The 22,969-nt window shown below is 54.1% G+C and overlaps 1 protein-coding gene across 1 annotated transcript; it reads right to left on the minus strand.

Annotated features, from left to right (window-relative positions):
* Window positions 1-673: 673 nt before the first annotated feature.
* Scn4b (sodium voltage-gated channel beta subunit 4) lies at window positions 674-14,002 on the minus strand. Its single transcript, XM_028866426.2, has 5 exons — window positions 13,299-14,002; window positions 5,217-5,389; window positions 4,237-4,465; window positions 2,537-2,666; window positions 674-1,486 (listed from the first exon to the last, which is right to left on the minus strand). Exons 1-5 carry the CDS (start codon window positions 13,357-13,359, stop codon window positions 1,393-1,395), a joined length of 687 nt encoding a protein of 228 aa, XP_028722259.1. The 5' UTR covers window positions 13,360-14,002; the 3' UTR covers window positions 674-1,392.
* Window positions 14,003-22,969: the final 8,967 nt, after the last annotated feature.

The raw sequence follows: 22,969 nt of genomic DNA on the forward strand, positions 1-22,969 counted from the left end.
TCACACCAGACTGTGCAATTAAGTCAGGAAGTGTGAGCCAAAGGGAAATGGGGTGAGAACCAGGACTCACGGAGCTAAGGCACAATCTAGCCCCACACGCGAGGGGTGTGCTAACCGGCTCTGCAGGAAGTGGAGAGGAGGCGAAAGTGCCCTCTCCCTGCTCCTCCTCAACCTCAGGCTGGCAGAGGAGCTGGCCCAGCTGGGCAGAAAGTGACTGGAGAAGCCAAGGGCCTTCTCATTTGGAAACAAGGGTCCCTGAGGCAAAGGCAGGCCCAGGGCTGGGGGTGGAGGGACCGAGGGGCAGGGAAAGGTCAGGCATGCTGGAGGGACATCGGGGGAGCAAAGGTACAGGATGGGAGGTCCTAAGAAGCCATCCCTCAAGTAAGGTGGCAACACTAGCTATTTTAAGAGAAGGGGAGAAGTGGGAAGAACTGAGCTCCAGGAGTGCCGGGGTGGCATGGTCCAGCCATGCCAAGGACAAGGGCTGTCAGTCGCGGAGGGCCGGGATAGACATTCCAAAGGCTGGGAGGTTGGAGACACCATTCTCCCACCCCTGGAACTCACAGAGCAAAGCCGGAAAAGATGCCTATAGCACTCCAGTGTTCCAGGAAGGATGGAGGGCGCCCCCCCCCCGCCCCCACCCCCAACTCCCCCAACCCCCCACCCCCCGCCAGCCAAGCCTCCTCAGCAGCGGCAGCTCAGAGAGCAAAGACAGGCTAGATAGACTGGGACACTTGAAGGCCAGGGCATCCAGTCCTAGCTGAGGAGTCTACAAATTGAGAGCAGGAAGCTGGACAGGGAGCTGGGACAGTGCGGGCAGGTATTCCAGGGTGGGGGAAAGAGAAAGTTCCCTGGGAAGGAACTTCCAGAAGCCTGATATCCTTCAAAGCCCAGCTTGCATCTCAGAACTGGCCCCACCCCCAGAGTTCTAGCACATTCCCAACATCTCAAGGGCCCACCCTCCACCCATCTCTGAACCCCAGCTTTGGGAGCAGCCCTCTGATCACCTCAATATCCTGGTGAAGGATCAGGAGAAAATGTGAGGGGAACGTGAGGGTTCACAGCGGTGGGAAGTCTAAAGGAGACCCCATTTTCCCGGGTGCCAGGGGCCAGCTCTCCCACGCTGCTCCAGCCCTTCCTTTCCCATTCTTCAACCTCTGCAGGCTTCCTTCCCCAGCCAGCCCTTGCCCCTGGGAAGCCCTGGCTGGGGAGGGAAAGGTAGCATAGGCTGGGCGGGGCAGGATCAGGTCCTTCCTGCTCAGAAAGAGACAGTTTGGGCCAAGCAGCACACTCGTCTCGTCTCGGTTGGTGGGTTCCACACACGGGACCCCAGCATCAGTGTCGCCGCCGTCAGGAAGTGAGGCTCCCTGCGCTGCTTGGCCCCGCAGGACCTCACACTTTTGTGGGTGGCTTCTCCTCTGCCTTGGAGCCGGGTAGACCATTCTCTGTGTTGTCGTTCCCGGAGGAACTCACTAGACATTCCTTCCTGGAGAGGAGGAAAGTGGGGGGGGGGGGGGGAGAAGCTGGTGAGAGGCACAAGAGATGGAGGGGTGGGGGCGTGGCTCCCTGTACCCAGTCCTGTGCCCCCTCCCTGGCCTTTTGTTTTTTTGTTCTGTTCCAGGGTAGCCCACCTCATTGCCTGTCTTCCCTAGAACAGAGCTTTCTAATGCCTCTCCCCTTGTAATGACTTTTTCTTGCTCTGACTTTGCAAGATCCCTCACCTGCTGCTTTAAAGCTAGCCTGACACTGTTCCAGAAAATTCTGTGCCTGGACTCATACCCTCTACACCTGCCCATCTTTCTCCTCCTTCCAGCGGAGATCTTCCACCCAAGACCTCACACATGCTAGGCAAGCACTACACCACTTAGCTACATCCCTGACCCTGGATGTCTATTTTGATAACTGAACTTACCCTAGGACCTCGTGGGAGGCCAAGTCCCCATTTCAGATTATAGTGTAGTTTAGCTAAAGCTTTGGCTTTTGAAACAAGGCCTCACGGTGTAGACTAGGCTGGCCTTGAACTCAAGGAGATCCTTCTAAGCCTGACTCTCAACTACCGGGATTGCAGGCATGAGCCACACCGTGCTCGGCTGTCAGGCCTTGCTTCTGCCTCTCCTGTTTGAATTCTCAGAATTTTTCATCTCCCCCAAAGCGTCTTTCCATTCTAGAGTCTCTACACATGAACTCACGTTTTCTGTGATAAAAGAAAAGAAAGCTAGAGCGGGAAGTCTAACTCAGAAAATAAACAGGCTTCCTAAATCCTACGGTAGGCTTCAGCGTGCACGCATGGTGGAAGAGAGACTGATGGGACAGGGAGAGGAAAGAGGACTGGGTGGGGAGGAGCAGATGGAGAGGTCAGGAGCGAGCCGGATTGGGGCAAGGGCTGTCGGGATAGCAGAGGACGACAGCGCTGGCATCAGAAGCGGGTGGAGAAGGAAGAGACGGAGTTGGCACCGCAGGCGGGCGGGGGCAGGGGTAGGTGGAGGGACAGGACGCCAGGATGATGGAGCGTGGGAGTGACGGAGAGTCCACTCACTTCTTCTCTCGGGTCTTCTTGAGGATGAAGGTGATGAGCTTCTTCAGCAGCAGGATGCAGACCAGAAGTCCAATGACCCCACCCACCACGGCCAGGATGATGAGCGTCACCGTGTTGTCCACTTCTTCCACTGGAGGAGGGGCAGAGCAGGCAGGGGAGAAGCTGTAAAGCCGCCACACACAGTCCGAAGCTGGCAGCCCTACCTCCAGGCCACGACCCTCTCAGGTCAGCCAAGACAGGAGAGGCCAGAACACGGTGCCTTTCCGGCTCTGCACACCATGGGGCCTGTTCCTTTCACCCTTCCCAGCACCTCTACACACACACACACACACACACACACACACACACACACACACACACACACACACACACACACGAGTTGGGGAATAAATCAGAATGCGACCCACAGCTCCCAGCTTTAAGTCACAAACTTGTTCCTCAGCTATCTCTGCTCTCTCCCCCACTGCCTTCAGACATTCCCCTCTCTGTCACGGTTCCCAGCCAAGCCTCCCTAGGCACCCCGTAAGCCCCCTGGCTTCCCCTGTTCTTATCTACGCGGCACCACTCTTCATTTAAGGGCATCACTCCCTCAGCTGGGGACAGGGTGTGGGGAGGTGGGCAGGCAAAGCTCCCATCCTGGTCACACTGGACCCTCAGCACCCCGAATCACCTCCACCATGTAAAAGGATGGCTGAAAAACCCTATACATAGACAGGTGCCACCTGGGAGGGGCCACTGAGCTAAAACGAGTCGCCTAACTCACAGCCTGGCACCCAGAAACACTCCGTCACTGCTGGTCCCCTTTCCTTCTCCTCCTGCCAAGGCCAAGCACAGAGCAGAGTGAAGGAATCTAAACATACAGAAGAGGTGACTTTCTTTGCAGATGTCACCCCAGACTCAGGAAAGACCGGCTGGATGACCTCAGGCTCTGCCCTTGGAATAGCCCAAATTCAACTCCTGCTCGCCCATCTCCAGGGGCTCCTTGATATGGTCATGGGGTAGGGGCATGCAGAAGGCATTATCTTCTAGGACCCTCAGCTGCTAGGTGCCCAATCTAGCTTCTCACCTATTTATCCCCTTTTGCTTCTCTGACCACCTCCATGGAGTAGAGGCGGGTGCTACCTGGCTGCTTATCTTCAGTCCATTCACTGTTTAATTGACCTGCCTGTATCCAGTTCCACCGGGGAAGGACCACACCTCATTCTATCTCTTTGGGAAGCATCTGTACCACTGCTATCCATCTGGGGCTATCATCTGCTTGTCTGAACTACACACTTCTCAAAAAAAAAAAAAAAGAATACTGTGTACTAGTCACAGCATCCTTTATACTACAACACCTGACGGCCACCCAACACTTGCTAACACAGTCCACAAAGAGGCAAAAATCACCTACATGGAGAGAGCCTAATGCTGCTGACCACTCCCAACTAGCTCCTCTGGCCTTCACAGCCACCCTGGCAGAAGGCAGCCATATGTCCATTTTATGGACTAGGATATCAGGGCTCAAAGACGGTCAGTGCCATTCCCAAGCCACTCCATAGCTGACTTGTTCTGGCTTCCATATGTAACTCCCGTAACTCTTGCAATTGTGAAGAGACAGAAATCACCAGCATGGCCCATTTTGCCATTTCGATGCCACACTGAGATGGGCACCCCCCGTCCTTCCTACCCTACCACCCTCACCCCGCCCCACTCCATACGTTTATCAACCACTTGGAGGAAGATGGTGGCAGAGCTGTTGAGGTCCTTCTCTTTGGGGTTCCTCACGAAGCAGGTGTATTTGCCCGTATCACTGAACTCCAGGTCACTCAGCAGGATGGAGATGTTGTTCATCTTCTCCTTCGTGGAGCCCTCCAGGGTAATGCGGTCATCACTCTTCACCTTCACCTTTGGGTCAGACTTCTCATTCTTCACAATGCCGTCTATGAGCTGGGGCAGGAAAAGATCGGCGTGGTCAAATGTCACCCTCCCTTGAGCGTCAACCCTGTCCGTGCCCAGAAAGACCCCTCATTTTCCTCCGTTCTCTCTGCCAGTGGCCATAGCTCTGCCTGACCTGAATTCTGCCTCGTTCAAACCTGTGTCCTTACACACACACACACACACACACACACACACACACACTTCTCTCTGCATATCCCACCCAGCCTTTACTTACACTATACCCTCTACCCCACTGAACCTTTGTCCTTCAGCCAGGACCTGGATTAATGCCACAGCTCTCTCCATGGGCACCCTCTAAGGCTGCACTTTTGGGACTTCCCCAGTTACCCTGGGAGAAGAACCCCTGCAGGCTGCAAAGAACTCCACCCACATCTGCGATCGGCTCACCCTTTCTGGCTCCCTCTTCTGCCCTTCCAAGCACAGCCCTCGGCCATTGCTCGTTCCAACAGTTTCTTCCTCCTGATTGCTAAACTATTAAATCTTCTGCAAATATACAAGTCGCAAGTTTTCCTCTGGACAGGACAACCAAGTCTAGCCAAAATTACCAACAGACCCCAAATTCTGGCATCACCATGGGAACAATCTTCCTGCCTGGACTCTAACAGAAAGAGCAACAAAGGGTAGGTTCTTGGGATCCTCATGGTGGAGCTTATCTCAGAAGGGACCAGAGCCAGGGCTTGAAGGCATCCACCAGTAAGAAACAGACAAGGGGGCAGGGGGACATGAGCATCCCACTCACAATCCTGTGCGTCTCGGTGTTATTGTAGGACCATCTGAAGTAGAGATTCTCGAAGCCAAAACAGCTGGAGAAGGTGCAGGGCAGCAGGATCGCTGAGCCGTTGATAGCGTAAATGGTGGTAGCCTTTCCCACAGACACCTCCAACGGCAGGGACATAGGGAGCAAGAAGAGACCTGTACAAGGAACACAGCCTCCCTTAATACAACCCCACCGGAAGCTCTTTAAGGGCACTCTCAGGCAGGGCAGAGTGGCTCTGCCCGGCAAAGAGGTCTTTGGCATCCTCAGGAGGGAAGGTGGTTCTCTATACAATATCTACACAGCGTGGGCCACGCTTTTCAATATCCACTTGGCCTGAATAGGACTGAATTCTGAGCCTCTTAGTGGCCCATGTGGTACTCATAATGACCACGAGGGGTCACCCCAACCCAAGGAAAGGAGGATCTGATGGATTCCCCCAGCCTCTTGTCCTGGAATCTGAGATTCCATCCGTTCACCTCTGTCGAAAAGCAAGTAAGCACTAACAGGGAACTCCCTTTCACCTGCAAGGGGGTGGGGGGAGCCTTCCCTAGATAGGAGCGCACCCCTGGTGACTTTGGGAGTTGCGGGTGGGGGCCAGAATGTGGTCAGGTGGAAAGGCGCGACCACCGCAGTCCCCGCACTGGGGCTAGGGACAGAGAGACACTTTAGGGATGGATTTTGCCTGGCTAGTGAATCCAGTGCCTCTGACCACGCAAGGGGATCCTGAAGAGAGAAGGACGACGACTGGCCTGCCAAGATGAAACCGTGGCCGCGGGGGACACAGACTGCTAGAATGAGGACACAGGATGGAGCAGGCAGAGTGCAACTCTCCGACTAGCCCATTCAAACCAATTGGGGGCGTGCTGCAGGGTACCGGACTCTGCGTGGCCAGTCCCCTCCCACCACCGCCCCCCCAACCCCCCCCCGTGAAGCGCGGCTCCTGCCCATCACCCCACAGTCACTCTCCGCACCCTCACCCCAGGAACCCCAGTGACATCCCCGTGGCCTCCCAACCCCCCTCCACGGGACACCCCCCTAACTTCCACACCCCTTCCATAGGATATCCCTCTGCCTGCTCCGCTCCCCTTCCCGCCCCCGTGGCCTCACCCCCCCTCCGCACACTCCCTCCACAGGACATCCCTCCACCCCCACACCCCCACCGCAGGACATTCCTCCACCCCCACACTCCCACCGCAAGGCATCCCTCTGCCCCAGGAGAAGTGGCCCTCCCCTTCGCCCACTCCTAAGGGCTCTTAACGAGTCCAATCCTCCTCCTTCCTGCACATTCCTCCTGGAAACTCCACGGCCTCAAGGTCGTTTCGGGGAAAGCAGGGGAAATGAGCATTCCCTCACATGTTAATTCTCAGGAAAGCACTTTGTTTTCTAACTTAAGTCCTGCATGCTGCGTGGTCAGTCTTTTTCCTCCTTTGGCCCACCATGCCACTGAATGACAGAGAAGGAGCTCGGAGGAGTGCTGGGAACCTGTTCCTGCTCTCAAGGGTCCCTTCACCTCCCTGCATCCCCTTTGCGTCTGACTGCTCCTCCCTGCCGCCACACACACACACACACACACACACACACACACACACACACACACACACCAAGTCAGAAATTGCACCCTATGGCCCAGTAACCCAATCCTGCCTCCTGCCATGGTCAGCGATGACAGCAGAGCAGACACTCCCGTGTGCCTGACACCTTTCCGCCTTCTGCTACCCCATCATGTCTAGGACTATAGATCACCCTGGAGAGGAAGCTACGCCTAGAGAAGTCGCCCCATTCCATTAAGGTCAAGGAGGAAAATGGTTCCAGCATCTCACGCTCCCAAAGCCAGGAAAACCCTCCACACATCCTAAAATAGGTGCATTTGCCCACTGCAGCTCCAGCTCTTGCTAGATGACTTCAATCAGGAACTCGTGTGTGTGTGTGTGTGTGTGTGTGTGTGTGTGTGTGTGTGTGTGTGTATGTACAATGCATCAAGACTGTTGCAATGGCTTTCCATGCTGAGAGACATTAGAATTAACTGGGGACAGGCATAGGCAGGTGTGGGTCGGCCCCTGGAGCTACTGACTACATGAGACTTCAGAGCTGGCCTCTCTCTGTAGCTCCCAGGGAACAGTGTGGGTGCAGACCACAATTTGAAAATGACTATGCTAGAGGGCTCCCACACAGTCACCCCCACTTCTAATAGGATACTAAATGGCAGGTACACTTTTTCTCATCTTACAGACGACAAAATTGAGGTTCAGAGAGGTAAAGTGATTTTCCCAGCAGCCACACAGTGAATAACCTCTTTGGAGCTTAGTACTTACTGTGTGATATAGGATGGGTATATTTCATAAATTATGCACATTTCATCCTTACCCTATGAAGCTGTTATTCCTTTTATTCCCAATAAATGCCTCCAGGGAATAAACATATGAAAGGCCACATACCCAGGAAGCAAGTAGGCAGCACTCAGAAACTGATCTGCTTTCCCCCATCTGATGGGGGTCAGTGCTCCTTGGAGTTCTTGGTTCTTGTTTTATCTCTGCTGCCCTCTACCCCAGCTCTCCCCCAAGGTCTAGGAACAGGAGCAGTCACAGGTGTCCGCCTAGAAACAGCACTGGAAGATGGGAGCCTGAAGCTCTCTGTTCCATGCCTCCCATAACCCCCTAAACGGAACTAGGATGCAGAGCAGAAGACAGGGAAGCCCTGAGCAAAGGCAGCTTCTGGGCTGGGGAGACGGCTCCGTAACAGTGATTGCCATGTAAACATGAGGATCTGAGTTCAAATCCCCAGAACCCATGTAAAAGCTGGTGTGTGCCATAAAGCATCAGTCATCCCAGGGCTGGCACAGGGAGATGGGTGATGGAGACAGAGGATTTCTGGAAGGTTGTGAGCCCACTAGCCTGGCATATGCAGCCAGAAAACAACAGATCCTGTCTCAAATGAGGTGGAAGGCAAGGACCAAGGGTGTCCTCTAACCTCCGTGTACACACTGCTTGCATGCCCACATTCCCACATGAAAATATAAACACACCCTTACAGTTATAAAGAAAAAAAGAAGCGTCCTAAACCAGATGTGCTGGCTCACACCTGGATCCCCAGCACTCAGCAGAGGCAGGAGGGCTGTTGCGGTTTTGAGACCAGCTTCTGCTGCTGCGTAAGACTCTGTCTCAAAAAATAAAAGGAAGGGGAGGAGGGAAGAAATTGTGAAAAAGGAGGGAGGGAGGGAGGGAGGGAGGGAAGGTAAGAGGGAGGAAGGAAGGAGCTTCCTGGTAATTCCTGGACTCTGGCTCCCAGCTTAACACCTGGACCTGGGAATCAGAGTCCTGATGAAGACAGGGGACTCATCTCATGGACCAAATTCCTCCCTCCAACTCCAGCTCAAATGAACAATTGCAGAGCACAGAAGCACAGTGAAGGAGCATGATCATGTGTTTGTTTTTAAGATAGAGCCTCACACACACGACAGACTAGAACTTGCTCCGCAACGAAGGATGACCTTGGACTTCTCATCTACCTCCACCTCCTGAGGTGCTGGGATTACAAGCAGATGCCCCTGTGCCTGGTTTGAGAAGATACTTTAAATAGATAGAAGCAGAAAAGAGCAAACGAAAAGTTCAGAAAGAAGAACACTATTTCTTTAAGTTCTGGCTCACCGCACAGTACGCATTTCTGCCTGATGCGGATGACTTAACTCTATCTAATACCTTCAGGACTCTGAGTGAAGCATTGCCGTGTCCTCGATAGCCTGGAGGGGACAAAAGAAACCGGTAGAGATGGTCTCCACAGAGGCATCCTTGCCCGGGCGATAGTAGGCAAACCTGGCTGCTTCTGCAACACCCAGCCCACCCAGCCAGGCATCAGGAAGTCCTGCCGGCTGCGTCTAGGAGGTTGGTGCACAAGCTCCTGTGAGCCTAAGCTTGGGGAGGAGCGTGGGTCAGGATCCACTAACAGGCCCCTGGAGGGCTACTTAAGCAGGTTGGCCAAAGCTGGAACGGACTGGGCAGCAGGCCCCAGGGGCAGGCCCCAGTCTGCCTGCTGACCTTGACAAAGTCAGAGGGTGCCACACATCCTGCATGTCCTGCATCCTGCATGCGCATCCCCAGAGCAGTGCAGGGAGAGCTATAAACCTGCCTACCTCCCAAGCTTGGTGGGAAGCCAAAACATGAGGCTGTAAAACACAAGAAGGACTTCAAAGAGGGAGCATCTAGGGGACAGGCTGTTGTTTAAAAAGGGCTGAGGGGGGACGCGGCTGTCCCCAACCAGCACTGGATATAACCAGGGCGCCATTAGTTTCTCCTAAAGACCACTGTCGTCAGCCAAGATTGTCTCCAGGCTACTCACACATTGATTTATTTCTTCACCCTCTACCACATCTTGGATAATTTCCATGTGGCTATTTCCCTAAGTAAAGGACTTTCTTGCTTTGCCCAAAAGTTACCTCTTGAGAATGCCAGCATTGGGGGGGGGTGGATATGTCTGCCAGTTGGGCCTCTTTCTGGCAGTGTGGGATCAATGAAGTCTCCTCTGTCAGAGTCCTGTGGATCCCCACCCCCATCTCACAGCCTGGCCTTCCCTAAGTCACTTAGCCATTCTCTGCAGCCATGTTCAGAAGGCCCTAGCTCCCGTCACCCTGCTGGGACTTCGTCCAGGGAGAAAGACAGACTCAGAATTCACAAGTTGGACCAAAGTTTTTGAAAAGTATTTAGGGCTGTGGCCATGACTCAATAAGGAAGGGACGGGGCTGGAGAGATGGCTCAGCAGTTAAGAGCACTGGCTGCTGCTCTTCAGGAGGACCCGGGTTCAGTTCCCAGCACCCACATGGCAGCTCACAGCTGTTTGTAACTCCAGTTCCAGGGCACCCAACATCCTCATGCAGACAAAACACCAATGCACATAAATAAAATAATAATAATAATAATAATTATTATTATTATTATTATTATTATTATTATAAAAAGAAAAAAAAGGAAAGTACTTACTAGCAGGTATGAGTTCAATTCCCTAAAACCTTGTTTAAAAAAAAAGTGGGTATGGTGGCATGGGTTTGTAATTCCAGAACTGAGAAGGTAGAGACAGGTGCCGGTCTTAGGCCCACTGGCCAGCCAGCCTTGCTCCTCATCCAGAAGCTCCAGGTCAAATGACAGACCCTGTCTCACCTAAGGAGTGACAACCGGTGTTAACTCCTGGCCTCCACACACATACCTGCACACACAGGTTCACGTGCACCAATAAAAAAGTATTCTGCACATGGAATACTATTAAACAGTCACACCAGCAGGACTCTGATGGCTATTAGCACCCATTGTAAGGGGGATGCCAGGCTGGCAACACGCCATCATCTTTTCCCATATCCTGAGACCAGTCACACCCAGGCAGGGTAGGGGGCAGGAGGAGGGCAGGATGGTGCCTGCTCTAAGTTTAGCTCCAAGGACTTGCGGGCCAGGGCAAGCAGAGGCTCAGCTGAGACTCCCTGGCCCCAGGGAGGAAGAACAGCTCAGAGTTAGAGCTTAAAGGCAGAAAGTGGGCCGGCTAAGGGCAGTGAGACAAGGACCCCTCCTGGGAGAGAGGCCTCAGGGGCTGGGGAAGCAGGGCTGGGCCAGGCAAGGCTCCTGGGCCCCATAGCAAAGGAAAGATTTCTGCTCCCTCACCCTAGGCAACCTGCCTGCCTGCTTCCTGCCCACCCCCAGGAGCTTTGCGGGGATAGAAGTATGCCCCTGGGACAGAACTGGATCGGGGAAACCAGCTTTATAAACAAGTCCAAACAGTGGATCTGTTCTTTTTCTTAGAGGCCACTGGGCACTGATGTTGGTCCACCTCATCCATGGCTTATGGGGATGTACCTACATCCCCTCAAGAAGCAGCCACAGGGCAAGGTGACTCCTCCAGGAAGAAGCCAGTCAGAGGGTTGTCTGTTCCCCAAAGCCTGCCTTCTGCAGATTCCGAGGGTTCTAAATCATCTTTTCCAGATGCAGACTGCCCCTGGCCCTCTCCCCCTCTTCTCCAGGCTCTCCCAGTTGAGCCTTGTTGGTTTCTTCCTCTGAAGGGGACTCAACACCCTCTCTTTAATTGTGCTCTCATTAAACAAGCCCTTAATAAATACATACCAGGGGAGAGAGGGTTGTGCGACACAGCACCCTCACAAGTGATAATTAAACACAGATCATGGCAATTAAGCAAATCAGGGAGCAAGCAAGGGGTGGGCAGAACTACACACTCCCAGTTACATACTTAGGAAAGGCCTGGAACCCATATAAACCTCAGCTGCAGTGATATGGTCTCGTGAGCCCCTTCTGGGGTTCAGAAAAGGCTGTCTTGTTTGTGTTATCAAAATCCACTGGGGTCTCAGTCCGAGAAACTGAATTGATCTGGGAGGAGGGGGACCTCCTGAAAGTCTCCCCACCTGTGAAAACGAAGATCTGACCGAGACTCAAGCCCGTGGCTTCCATGCCATGACCCAGGGCTTCACTCACCCTCAGGCTCTAAACACAGGCCCACTGACCTTCCCTGTCACCACATGGCCTGGGTTCTGTCCCACTTGACCGTCAATTGGCCATGTACCCTTAGGCAGGTTGCCACCCCCCTCCAGACCACACCTTCCTCACTTTTTGGAAAGCTATGGTTTTCAAAGTCCTTGCCCACTCATACCAAAGCTCTGCCCTGCTCTCCACTCACCCCACCCCCCCCCACCCCACCCCACCCCCAGTTCCTAGAGCCCTCTTACTGTCTACAGAGGCCAGATTCTATGACTATTCTATTAGTACAAGGCCTGATACTCCCTTGACCAACCAAACATAGGGTAAGGACATCCATAACATCCAGGGTCTGGTTTAGTAAGTGGAGTTCTGCCGCCTCAGAGACCCCTCACGCCCGCCATGGCCACAGGGGAGTCCTGGGATGATCCAAGGAGGAACTCCAACGGAATCACACTATACCCATCCCACAAAGAGGAGCCTTGAGTTTTGGAGAGTCACCATGAAACTCATATAACATCTGTGCCAATGGTACGGGGCAAAGCACCAATGTCTTATATCTGGCCTCGGAGGTGAGGAAACCAGAGCTCAGTAAAAAAGAACGCTGCCCTCCACCACCACCACCACCACACCACCACCTGACATGTATCCATAGGACAGATCTGTACATGATTTACAGGTGCATAGTGGCTTCTCTCAGAGGCCTCTGTCCCCTGCTTCCAGCACAAATACCTCTACCATGTGCCTGACCCAATTGGGGGCGGGGGGGGGGGGTATCTGTCAAAACCCAAATCTGACATAATAACCAGGAAGAGGGGCAGGGGCCAGAGATGAAGCCGGCTCACATTGGAAGCCAGGCTGTGATTTACATTCTGGACTAATAAATACCATTGCCTAATCTCTTGGAGTTTGACACTCAAAACCATCATGTGAATATTAATAGATAGCCACAATATTCTCTACCCTCTGCGTCCTCTGGACCTGACTCCTCTCTCTTCACAGTCTTCCCCAAAACAAAGAGCTGGGAGCAGGCCAAACAGGTCTTCCTCAGAGAACCCCTTTACAGGAAGAGGGACAAGACCCTCCTTAAAAGGTGGCTTTTGAACGATCCTCTAGGTCCATCCGAGCCCTTCCAGCATCTGGCACAGAGTTGCAGTGACACCAGGGAAGACAGAAGACAGAAGAACCTAGCAAAGGGTGGTGGGGAGACCCTTGTGCCCCACGGGTGCATCCCTGCTGGGTGACGGACACCACTACACCTGCAACCCCCCTGGGACCCCCCACACTCAAGGCAGTAGACCCCTCCACCAGCATGCCTGAACTCTGGGACTTAGAAGGATTCCCCTGCTGCAGCCCCAAGACCTAGCTCCAAATGGCACCAGAGGCAGCAAGAAACTCTGCCAAGGTGGCTGTGGGGGAGGGGGGGCTGCACAGGGTTCCCAGGGAGCATAGCCTCAAAGCTAAGCGTCCAGCAGGAAGACGGTCATCCACTCATTGGGTGCCACCTTGTCTAAGGCACCCCTCTTCTCCAGTGTCCCCTCCTTCAGGGTGGAGTGGGGGTAAGCAAGAGGCGAGAGAAAAGACAAAGCTGGGGCTGCCTTACCCAATAGCCCAGTGCCCAGCCATCTCGCCAGGGTTTTGCCTCGGTCCCCAGCCCGGGACATGGTCCTGTTCTCTCCGGAGCACTCCGAGGGCTTGGGATGAGATAGTGGGCACCCCCACGCTCTCCGCCCGAGGTCGGCTCTGGGCCCCCGCAGCTGCCGGGGGGAGCTCCGCGCCGCGGGTCGGGGCTCAGGAAAGTTAGCCGCGAGAGAGCGAGACGAGGGGGAGGACGAAGAGGGGGAGGCGCGCCCGCTCGCCTCTTGGAGCCCGCTGCGGGCGCCGGGGCTTGGGGGGAGGAGGAGGAGCCGGAGCTGGAGGGAGGACGCCGGGGCGAGCGGCACTGCGATGCGCCTCTGCTCTGGAAGCGCTCCAGCCGCAGGAGGGGCGGCGTCCCCGCCGGTTTCTCACGGTGACCGGAGCGCCGCGGATCAGGATCGTGGGGTGCAGCCTGAGCAGCCCTCTGCCTCTCCAACCGGACGGGGATGTTGCGGCTTGGCACTGCAGGGCCGGCCCGCAGCCGCCCGCATCATCCCATGCGCCGAGCTGCCAATTAGGAGAAGAGTTCACGGGGGAGTAGAGGTGGAGCTTTTAGGTTTGTTGGAAGGCTGTTTTGTTCCGCTCGGAGAACACACGAGTAAGGGCAGCGGCTGCCTCTCCCGGGACCGCGGGGAGGACGTCCGCAGCGGGCGCTGCCGCAGCTGGTGGGCGTGTGCCGGCTTGCCTGCTGCGGACAACCCGGTGCAGACCTGGACCCGCACGCGTTCGCCTCCCGCCACGCCGCTTATTCGCTCTGCGGGTGGCTTTGAGGCCGTGGGAAAACCAAGTTTCACCTGCAAATTGCCCCTGCACTCCGCCCACCAACCCATTTCTGCAGACTCTATGCCTGTTAGAGGGCTAGTGACAGACATTTGGAGACAGAGTGCTTTTTCCCCCAAAGTTGGGCGGGGTGGGGGTGGGGTCGGTAATCAAAACACCCGGGATGCCCTCCTCAAGGCCCCTAGTCAACTACCCAAACCTCCAGGACAGATCTTCGCTATCTGGAGACCAGTTAAACCTTAGGAACACATCCTCCTTCCCTGCTGCAGGCACACCCGCCGCCCATCTTCAAAACTGGAGTCCCTAGTAGGCTTGAGCGCCATGAGACCCTTGAGGTTGTATGCAGAAGGTTAAATGTCTGCGGGGAGAACCCTGCTGTTTCCTTCTGCTGTTGTCAAGGTAGCTGAACAACCCCGACGCCTGCATTTGCTCCTGGAGAACTCCAAACAAGGCACACAACTTTCTGGAGAAGTCTCTGTTTGTCTGCCGATGGTGAACCTATGGTACCTACCTCCTGAGATCATGAATAACAGCATCATCCTCAACCCTAGGCAACAGGGAGAACAGCCCTAGGCTCCTAGTTTTAGAGGACCTCCTCATGCTGGCCTCTGAGTCCAGGGGATCACAATAGGGAATGTACCCCCTCTCAGTTCTAAACGGTTCCGGGGGCCCAGGGGTCTGGAATTGCCTCTTCAGGGGGTCTGAGTTGGGTTCTTCCCTAGTCTGTCCTCTGAAGTGAGGAGTGTGTCCACTGACCCAAGAAGTGGCCTACTGGTCGCTGTGTGGATAGGCTTGATGAGCAGGTGGGTGGTTCCTGTGTATGTACAAGAGCCCCTGGGGCCCCAGGACCAGCCACAGAAGCAAGAGGACCAGGGAATAGTCTGAAGAATCCCATTTTGGACACGATCTTCTAGATCACCAAGGAAAAGCAGCCAAAGGCAGAGGACAAGAGATAAACTTACTGAACTGATTCGTTGTTGTTGTGACTTTTGTTTCTTGCTGTTTTGATTTTGTTTGTTGTTTGTTTATTTGTTTGTTTGTTTTGAGATAGGATTTCTCTATGTAGCCCTGTAGACCAACAGTGTAGGCCAGGCTGGCCTCCAAATTCAGAGATCCGCCTGCCTCTGCCTCTTGAGTGCTGGGATTAAAGGCGTGCGCCACCACGCCTGGCTGATTATCCTGATTTATAACCTACATTTGGACTCCTGCACCTTTTGCACTTGTATCTTGCCATAGGCCTTGCCAACATTAGAAGTGGAGCCGGATGTGAAGACCCAGAGAGATAAAACACATGTTAACATGCTTAGCAGAGATCTAGGCACACAGGGTGAACACGTGATGCAGAAGCCTGGGGCCCCAGCGGCAAAGCCGTGTCCTGGACAGGCTTGACCTTTGCTTACCCCAGGAGGTCCTTCCGCTGTATAGACAAGGCCAGGCGTCCTCGCTGCCCATGTTATTTTTACAACAGGGTCATGTTTCCCTGAGCAGTAGGCTGAGGTGAGAGGAGGTGAACCAAAGGGGAAGAAAGTGACCCCTCCCCGGAAAACAGGGAAGGAGGGGGACAGGACTCCAGAGATATCTTTAGACCCTGGTGGCAGAGGAAGGTGACTAGCTCCCCTGAGTGCCCTTCCCCGCATCCTCTGATCCCTTGCTGTTCCCTGGATTCCTTAGCTGGGAGGGCCCTCACCCACCACAGAGGAAGATGTGAGACAGAGGAGTATGTATGGGCCAAGGTCACCTACAAAAGCACAGGTTAACCCAGGATCGGTGCCTCCCTGCTATTTGCTCTCTACACTTCACACACCTGCCTGTTCTCTGAACACTAGCAGGGCCCCCAGCTGGGCAGAACAAGGGCCGGGGAAACACTAAGCTGTAGGGAGTGGGGAGGGTTTCACATTTGTAGAGCACCTCCCTCACAGAAACCTCAGAAGGCCTGTGCAGTATTAGAGCTAAGAGGTCCCTCCTGAGGAGGTCAAGGGGCAGGGTGTGGAAGGCTCCGTTCCTTCTCCCCACCCTTGGAAAACTCTTAGGGAGGCCCACCGGATCCCCTCTTTCCTGTCAGAAGCCCTAGTCATAGGAGAGCGAACAAAATGTACAGCTCCTTTCAGGAAGGTGGGTACCTGGAGTCCCAGCCCCAGTGCCCCTGACCATCCTGATTCCTGGGGGCGGGTGACACACACAGGTCTGGGTGACTTGGCTCAGAAATCCCTTGAAGTTCGCAGGGACATTGAGATGGGTTGGGCCAGAGCCCAACAGCTGTCAGAAAATCATCCATTTCTCAAGCTGGCAGAGACAGCCTGGGCTTAAGTGGAAGGAGATGCTTTCTTGGGAATTCAGGCAGGCTAGCCCCCCAAATCCTATCAGACCAGACAACTGACTCAGCGGAAAAGCCCACTTCCCTAAGCCTCCTGGGGTGCTAGGGTAGAGTTAGGGAGAAGAGGGGGCCCTGTTTCTGGAACAGTTGGGCATCTAGAGGAGCCACTGAAAGAGGGAGGCAGGATCACACACAGTAAAGGAGGCCTCCGAGTGGTCCTGACACCGAAGATGCTCACTTGTTCAACAGCATCATCTTCTACAGGTGACCCCCCCCTCCCTGTCAGTTCCCAGCAAGTGGGCCAGGACCCTGTGCGAGAGGACTCCAGAGCCCTCCAGAGGTATTCTTCCTAAACTGCAGCAGCCTGGCAGGGCATCTCCTCCCCCTTGGGCTCCCCTGTTGCCCTTGTCTCCTGCCTGCTCCCCCAGAAGCCTTTGCACACTCTTCTCAGGACACTGCAGGTAACTGCAGGCACTCAAGCACAGCCCCACTGACTGTGGATTCTGCAGGGAGCTGGCCCTGCACCCTCACCTTATGGCTCCCTTCAGGCCTTGGATCCCGACCAAGAGCTGCCTCTGCATCTTGCCTACCCTGGGCTCCCCTCCACTTTGCAAACAGGACCCCTGTCTCAGTGCAACTACAAGCATCAGGTTCTGCATTAAAGTTAAAAGCCCACAAGTTCTTCTGCCCCTTGGGTGGGGGCTTGGGCTGATGCTCTGGAGCCCCTTTCTAGAGTATCTGAGCCTACTCTCAGCCCCTCCCCACTCACCCCTCCCTTGGCTCAGAGTGGCTGCCTCATCAGCCACTCTCTCAGCATCCACGGAAGTTTGGCAGGTGCTGAGAGAGTTAACAAGACAGCATGCACCAAACCAGCCTGCAGGCACGTGGCTGAGCGGTCCAGCAAAGGATGCCGCATGGCCACCTCAGTTCAGGGCTCCCGGGGCATCAGTGAGTTGGTAGAAAGCTAAACTCTCTCCAAGTTCCCCTCTTGAGGAGAGTTCTCCCTCTCTTCTCACCCGCCTCCACTTCCTAGGGGCTCAGGGCATAGGCAGGTAAGCAGTCACTCCATCCATCTCTTCTTTCCTTGCTTTCTGCCAGGTTCTGTCCAAACATCCTTTCAGGCAAAGGGGGATGGGAAGCCCCAGACAGATGAGCTCATTGGAAGGAGGAGGGCAGAGGGAGGAGGGAACGAACCATCCCGGGCATGTCTCTGCTGGCCGGACAGTCCCAAGCTGGAGAGGGGTGTGTGCCCACTTCTAGAAGCAGCTCAGAAATGGGTGAGTCCTGGGCATCTCTTTCTTGGGAACCACACTGGGGTGGGAACTGAAGCCCCTGGGCGGAATCTTAGTCACCCTAGCCAACACCCCAGAGCTATGTTTAACTCTGTTTCCTGGGTCACCAAGTACCCTGCCCTCTCATCAGTGGCCAATGGGGGCTCAAGAGGTGTGTGATCTGGAGGTTTGGGGAAGGTTTGTTATACATTGCAGCTGCTGTCCATTGGTGGCTGTCATATTAGCTAAGTGGCCACATGTACCCCTGAAACCAGGACCCTGTCCTGCCCCTCAAATGGGCACCAGATACAAAAGTACAAAACTGTAGAGTGCCGGGCAGGACTCCCTAAAGATCCTAATCCTGTTCTCTCCACAAACATTTAATGGGGGAGGGGTGCAGCTAGAAGAGTTGGTATGCCGGGGGAGAGGAGAGGGGACAGGCAGAGAGCAGGGAAAGGGGGGAAGGGACGGGGAAAGGAAATGTGGGAGTGGGGGACATCTTTCCTAGGTGGAAGGTAGCTTCAGGAAGGTAGAGAGAAGGGGTAGGGACTAGGAGAGCTCCAGTCAGGAGGGTAAGGAGGCTCAGGAGAAGCTGTTCACGGGCACCTTCGGGAAGTTAGAGTGAGACAGGCTGAGGAGAAGCCGTAAGGGACTGAGAGAGCTCAGGCCAGGAGGGTGAGGAGGCTCACAGGCTGGCGGTAGTCCTAGAGGTGAAAAGGTGGCCAGCAGAGGCCGCCACTGTTCACACAGAGCCGGGGAGTCAGAGCACCAGATCCCAGTGAGACATCAGAGGCCTCTGGGAAAGCTTTGCCTGGGCTCCATTTGACCCCTACGTCACCCATGATCATTTTGGAGTTGGCTCAGCTCACCCTCCCTCCACCTGCCCCTACGTGTCTGGACTGTGGAGAGTCACTCCAGTGTTACTATGATAGAAAGTGGAGCGTTTGCCTTCGCCCGGCCCTGGCCTTTAAATCAGCTCTGCACTTTCCCAGCCACATCGCCTTGTTCGTACATGTGCCTACTACAGCAGAACTTTGTCCCCTCGTCTACAGACCCAAGAAAGGAATGAGCATTTGGGGAGGGTCTTTATGCTTAGCTAGACTAACACAGAGCGCCTCGCTCATCGCCAGACACAGCAGCTCCTTAATAAAGAGTGGCCATTCCTATAGGTCTAGCCCAGGGCCGTTCAAGCCCGTTCTGATAGGACATGAAAGCTAAGCCTTGACCTGCCGACAGGGCCAGCGGCAGTGGAGAGTGTCAGCAGCAGGGATGAGGCAGACTGGCAGAGCTGGAGTGGTAAGAAGGAGGGAAAGCACCCCCCCCCCCAGGGGAGGGGCGAGGACTTTCATCTTTAATGTATGGGGATTTTCATCTTTAATGTATGGTCTTATCTGTAAAGACAGGGGAATCCAGAGCCCTGGCAGGCAGGCCAAAGAAAGCAAGTTAGACTTGGCTCGATCTTTGGAAAGACATTCCACAGGGCACCTGGCTTCACATTTCTCACCGTCTTCCAGGCTATTTTCTCCATCTGTCTGGGGGTTTGCCAACCCTCCCACCCCCACCACCTCTAAATCATGTAAAGCAGATGCCAGAAAGGAGGTATAAGTAGGGCTGGTGAGATGGCTCTGTGGGTGCCTGTGGCTAAGCCTGACGATCTGAGTTCAAACCCCAGCACAATGGGGTGGAAGGAAATTGTCCTCTCACTTCCACGTGCAAAGGCACAATGAACAAGTAAATGTGAAAAGTGAGGTGTAAAGAAGGCCCAGGGAAGACCACAGCTAAACAGAGCAATGAAGGGATGGATATTAGTCTTATTTATCTCCAGGCAAGCAATCTCCAGGGCTAATCCTGCTTCCATCGTGTGAGTCCTAGAATGAGGGCCGTTGTCAGGAGCCTTTAAGACGAAAGGTATAATCTAAAGGTATAATCTAAAGGTATAATCTAAAGGTGTGATCCGATACTTGGACCTTCTTGACAACACCTCCAAGCTCTGCTTGAATACCTTCCGGAACGGAGATCTCATTACCTCAGGAAACTCATCGCCTGCGCGGCTGACCTCCACTGGATCAATAGCCGCCACCTCTGCCAGCCAGTCCTAGGGTTTCATCTTGGGTGGAATGAGAACCGTCCGATCCGATCCATGGGACCACAGCCTGCCCCACCAATTTCGCCAAGAGCTGGGGTGTGCACCTCCCTTCCTGGCTAAGTGTACCCTCTGCCTCTGGCCTTGTGCCCATGTAGAGGTGGGGAACTGCTCAGTCTGTTGAGATAAATGGCTTAAAGATCCTCTTAAAGAGGCAGGGGCAGTTGGGGTTGGGATAAAGGTGGCCTTGTCCCTGTTCATAGAATCTCAAGTAGCCAAGCTTAGTGTCTAGGGTCTGTTCGGTTCCCTCCCCCACAGCACCTCCTGGACTTTCAAGGTCATTATTGCCAGAGAAAAGGAAAATCTACACCACCAGTCCACCTACTCCCTGCTTCCTATTTATCTACTCTCATCTCCTCTGTTCTTCCTCATCTACTCCCCCCGCCCCCCGGCCTTTCTTCCCCATCTTAGTCTGGGGTCTTTTCTGTCCTGTGGGAGAATGGGGTCCTTGGCTCTTAGTCTGGGGTCTTTTCTGTCCTGTGGGAGAATGGGGTCCTTGGCTGATTCCTCTGCATGCCGTGTTGGAATTCAAGTTATGGGTCCCAGCTGGACACCCTGCTCCTGGGTCCCTGGAACTCTCCCCCACTGGCTGGAACCTCTCTTGAGAAGTAGCTGGCGCCTTGGCTATGAGAAATGAGTGGAACCTGGGGTGATTGAGGATGAGGCTCTGCGGGAAGGAAGGAAACCACCAGGGCTCTCTGGAAGAGTTCCTGTGGAGGTCCCGGCAGCAGGGACCTCCTGAGTCCCGGAGGTGACAATGGTGAAGGTGTCCAGCTCTTACACAGCTAGGTGTCCAGTGTGCTCCCCACCGAGCCCTGACCTACTCTCCTCTCACCTAAGCTACCCTTCCTCTGCAAGATGGGTGGGAGACCCGTGACCTAAAAACAGCGGGCATACAAACCAGTGGTAGGCAAGCCAGGCTAGCAGTGAGCATGCAAATGGGACTCAGAAGTCGAACTAAAGAAAAGTGGTTTTGTCCGTGGATATCAGGTCAGCTCGGGGAAGGAAGACCCGGGCTCTCTTCCCGCCTCTGCTACCAGCCAACCCCGTGACTTCCCTTCTCTGAACTTCAGCTTTGAAAGTTGAGCCTTTTGGGGAGGTGGTGGCGCACACGCCTTTAATCCCAGCACTCGGGAGGCAGAGCCAGGCGGATCTCTGTGAGTTCGAGGCCAGCCTGGTCTACAGAGCGAGATCCAAGACAGGCACCAAAACTACATGGAGAAACCCTGTCTCGGGGAAGAAAAAAAGAAAGAAAAGAAAATTGAGCCTTTAGGAAGCATGAACCTCTTCTATACGGACAGAAGACACTAGAAAAGGACAGGGCAGGAGGTGGGCTGTCATGGGCTGCTGTGCTGAGCTGGGCTAGACCCAGCACTGGAGTAGGGAGGTAGGAAGGGGAAAATGGCAGTTTTTGAACCCATGAAGACCCTCTCTGTTCTTGGTTCAACATGAAGCCTTAAGCAAATTCTGATCCTCAGTTTCCCATTTAGGACCTTGAGGGGACTTGGCTGTGACTTCTGCAGGGCTTCCCATCTCTGAGTTTGTGAATATCTACTTGCTTGCTCCATCCCCTGTGGTCCAGATTCCTGTCCCACAAGTGGCTTCCTGTCAGGATAGTGAAGGACTGAGGAACTCAGGAGACCAGTGACCTGACCAGTCGGAGTAGGAGGTAGGATGATGGGAAGTCTTTTCCCCAAGGCAACTTGGGCTGCAATCAAAACTATCCCACCCAAGCTCAAGCAGGTCAAAGACATCAAACATCAAACAAATGCCTGAATCCCCACCTCCTGGAAGTCAAGCCCAGTCCAAACATTCCAAATGTCATTAGGAGAGAGAGAGAGAGAGAGAGAGAGAGAGAGAGAGAGAGAGAGAGAGAGAGTATGATGGTGACATGGCTGAGCATCAGGGACCTATGTCCACCCTGAAGGAACCAGACAGACTCCCTAGTGCCTCTTATACTCAGTCTCTTGCCTCAGTTTCTCTTTCTGTTTAGTACAAAGACACCCTCTTTGACATCCGCCCATCAGAAGGACTCAGGGGCTCCAGGGTATAGACACCCTCCTAAACCAAGGTCCTCTGGCTCTGCTAATGCCAGCCACACTAGCCATCTTCGCTTGACACCACCGCCTCCTTCCTGGGGTCTCACTCGGGTCACATTTGTGGTCATCACAAGCATTAGGGTTACTAGTCCTGAGATCCTTCTAGAACATTCCTGACCACTAACCATCAAGGGTGGTCTCCGGATCGCCAGAGAATAGACAGAAATGTTAGAGAAAAATGACCTGTTACTTACAGATGTTCCTTGACATTCAGAAAGTTTAAGCCCCTTGACAGAAGGATGACCTTTGTCTTGAACCTTGTTTGCACATTTAGTGTGTGTGTGTGTGTGTGTGTGTGTGTGTGTGTGTGTGTGTGTGTGCAAGAGCTGGTTCTCTCCTTCTATCATGTGAGTCCCAGGGATGGAATTCAGGTGTTAGGCTTTGCAGCCAAACATCTTTAGCCCCTGAGCAATCTCTCTGGTCCTTGGATGTCTTAAGGCTGATGCAGCACTATGTAAATAGGATACCGTGATACAAACATACACACAGGCTTCCTGACTCACCAGCAGCCACCCTGCCCTCTGAAGCTGCCCTGGGGTACCCTGACAAGCTGCCCTCCTCTCTTTCTGGATTCCAGAGCAGGCAAGAGCGCTGTCTACCCAGTTAGACGCTGTTAAGAAGCCGGGAGCAGGAAGGATGGCCCATCTGTCTATGGGAAGAAAAGGTGGTATCTCCAGAGCAGCCAGCCTTGGGTGCTGAAGGATTGTCCTCACCCCAGAAGTAACTGAAAGTCTTTCCCAGAACTGGGTGCTCAGTCACCTGTCTCAGAGTGCTTACTGTGGAGGACAGAGTCCTCTGGGGTCCGGAAGGGCAAACAGATGAAAAATTAGGGCGGGGCAGGCAGGCTTCATTTTTCCCTTCCAAGGTGAGCACTTTGAGGCCCTCAGATCCAGCAGGATGCATGGTGTCCTGGTGAAGGAACACTAGGGCTTCCCATCAGGCTCCCAGCAAAGCCTTCCCCTACCCCAGTCTGTACCCCAGAAAAAGAAAACAAACAAACAAACAAAAAACAGCCACACTAGAGAGATG

This window comes from Peromyscus leucopus, chromosome 7, assembly GCF_004664715.2.
Source record: "Peromyscus leucopus breed LL Stock chromosome 7, UCI_PerLeu_2.1, whole genome shotgun sequence".
Classification (NCBI taxonomy): Eukaryota; Metazoa; Chordata; class Mammalia; order Rodentia; family Cricetidae; genus Peromyscus; species Peromyscus leucopus.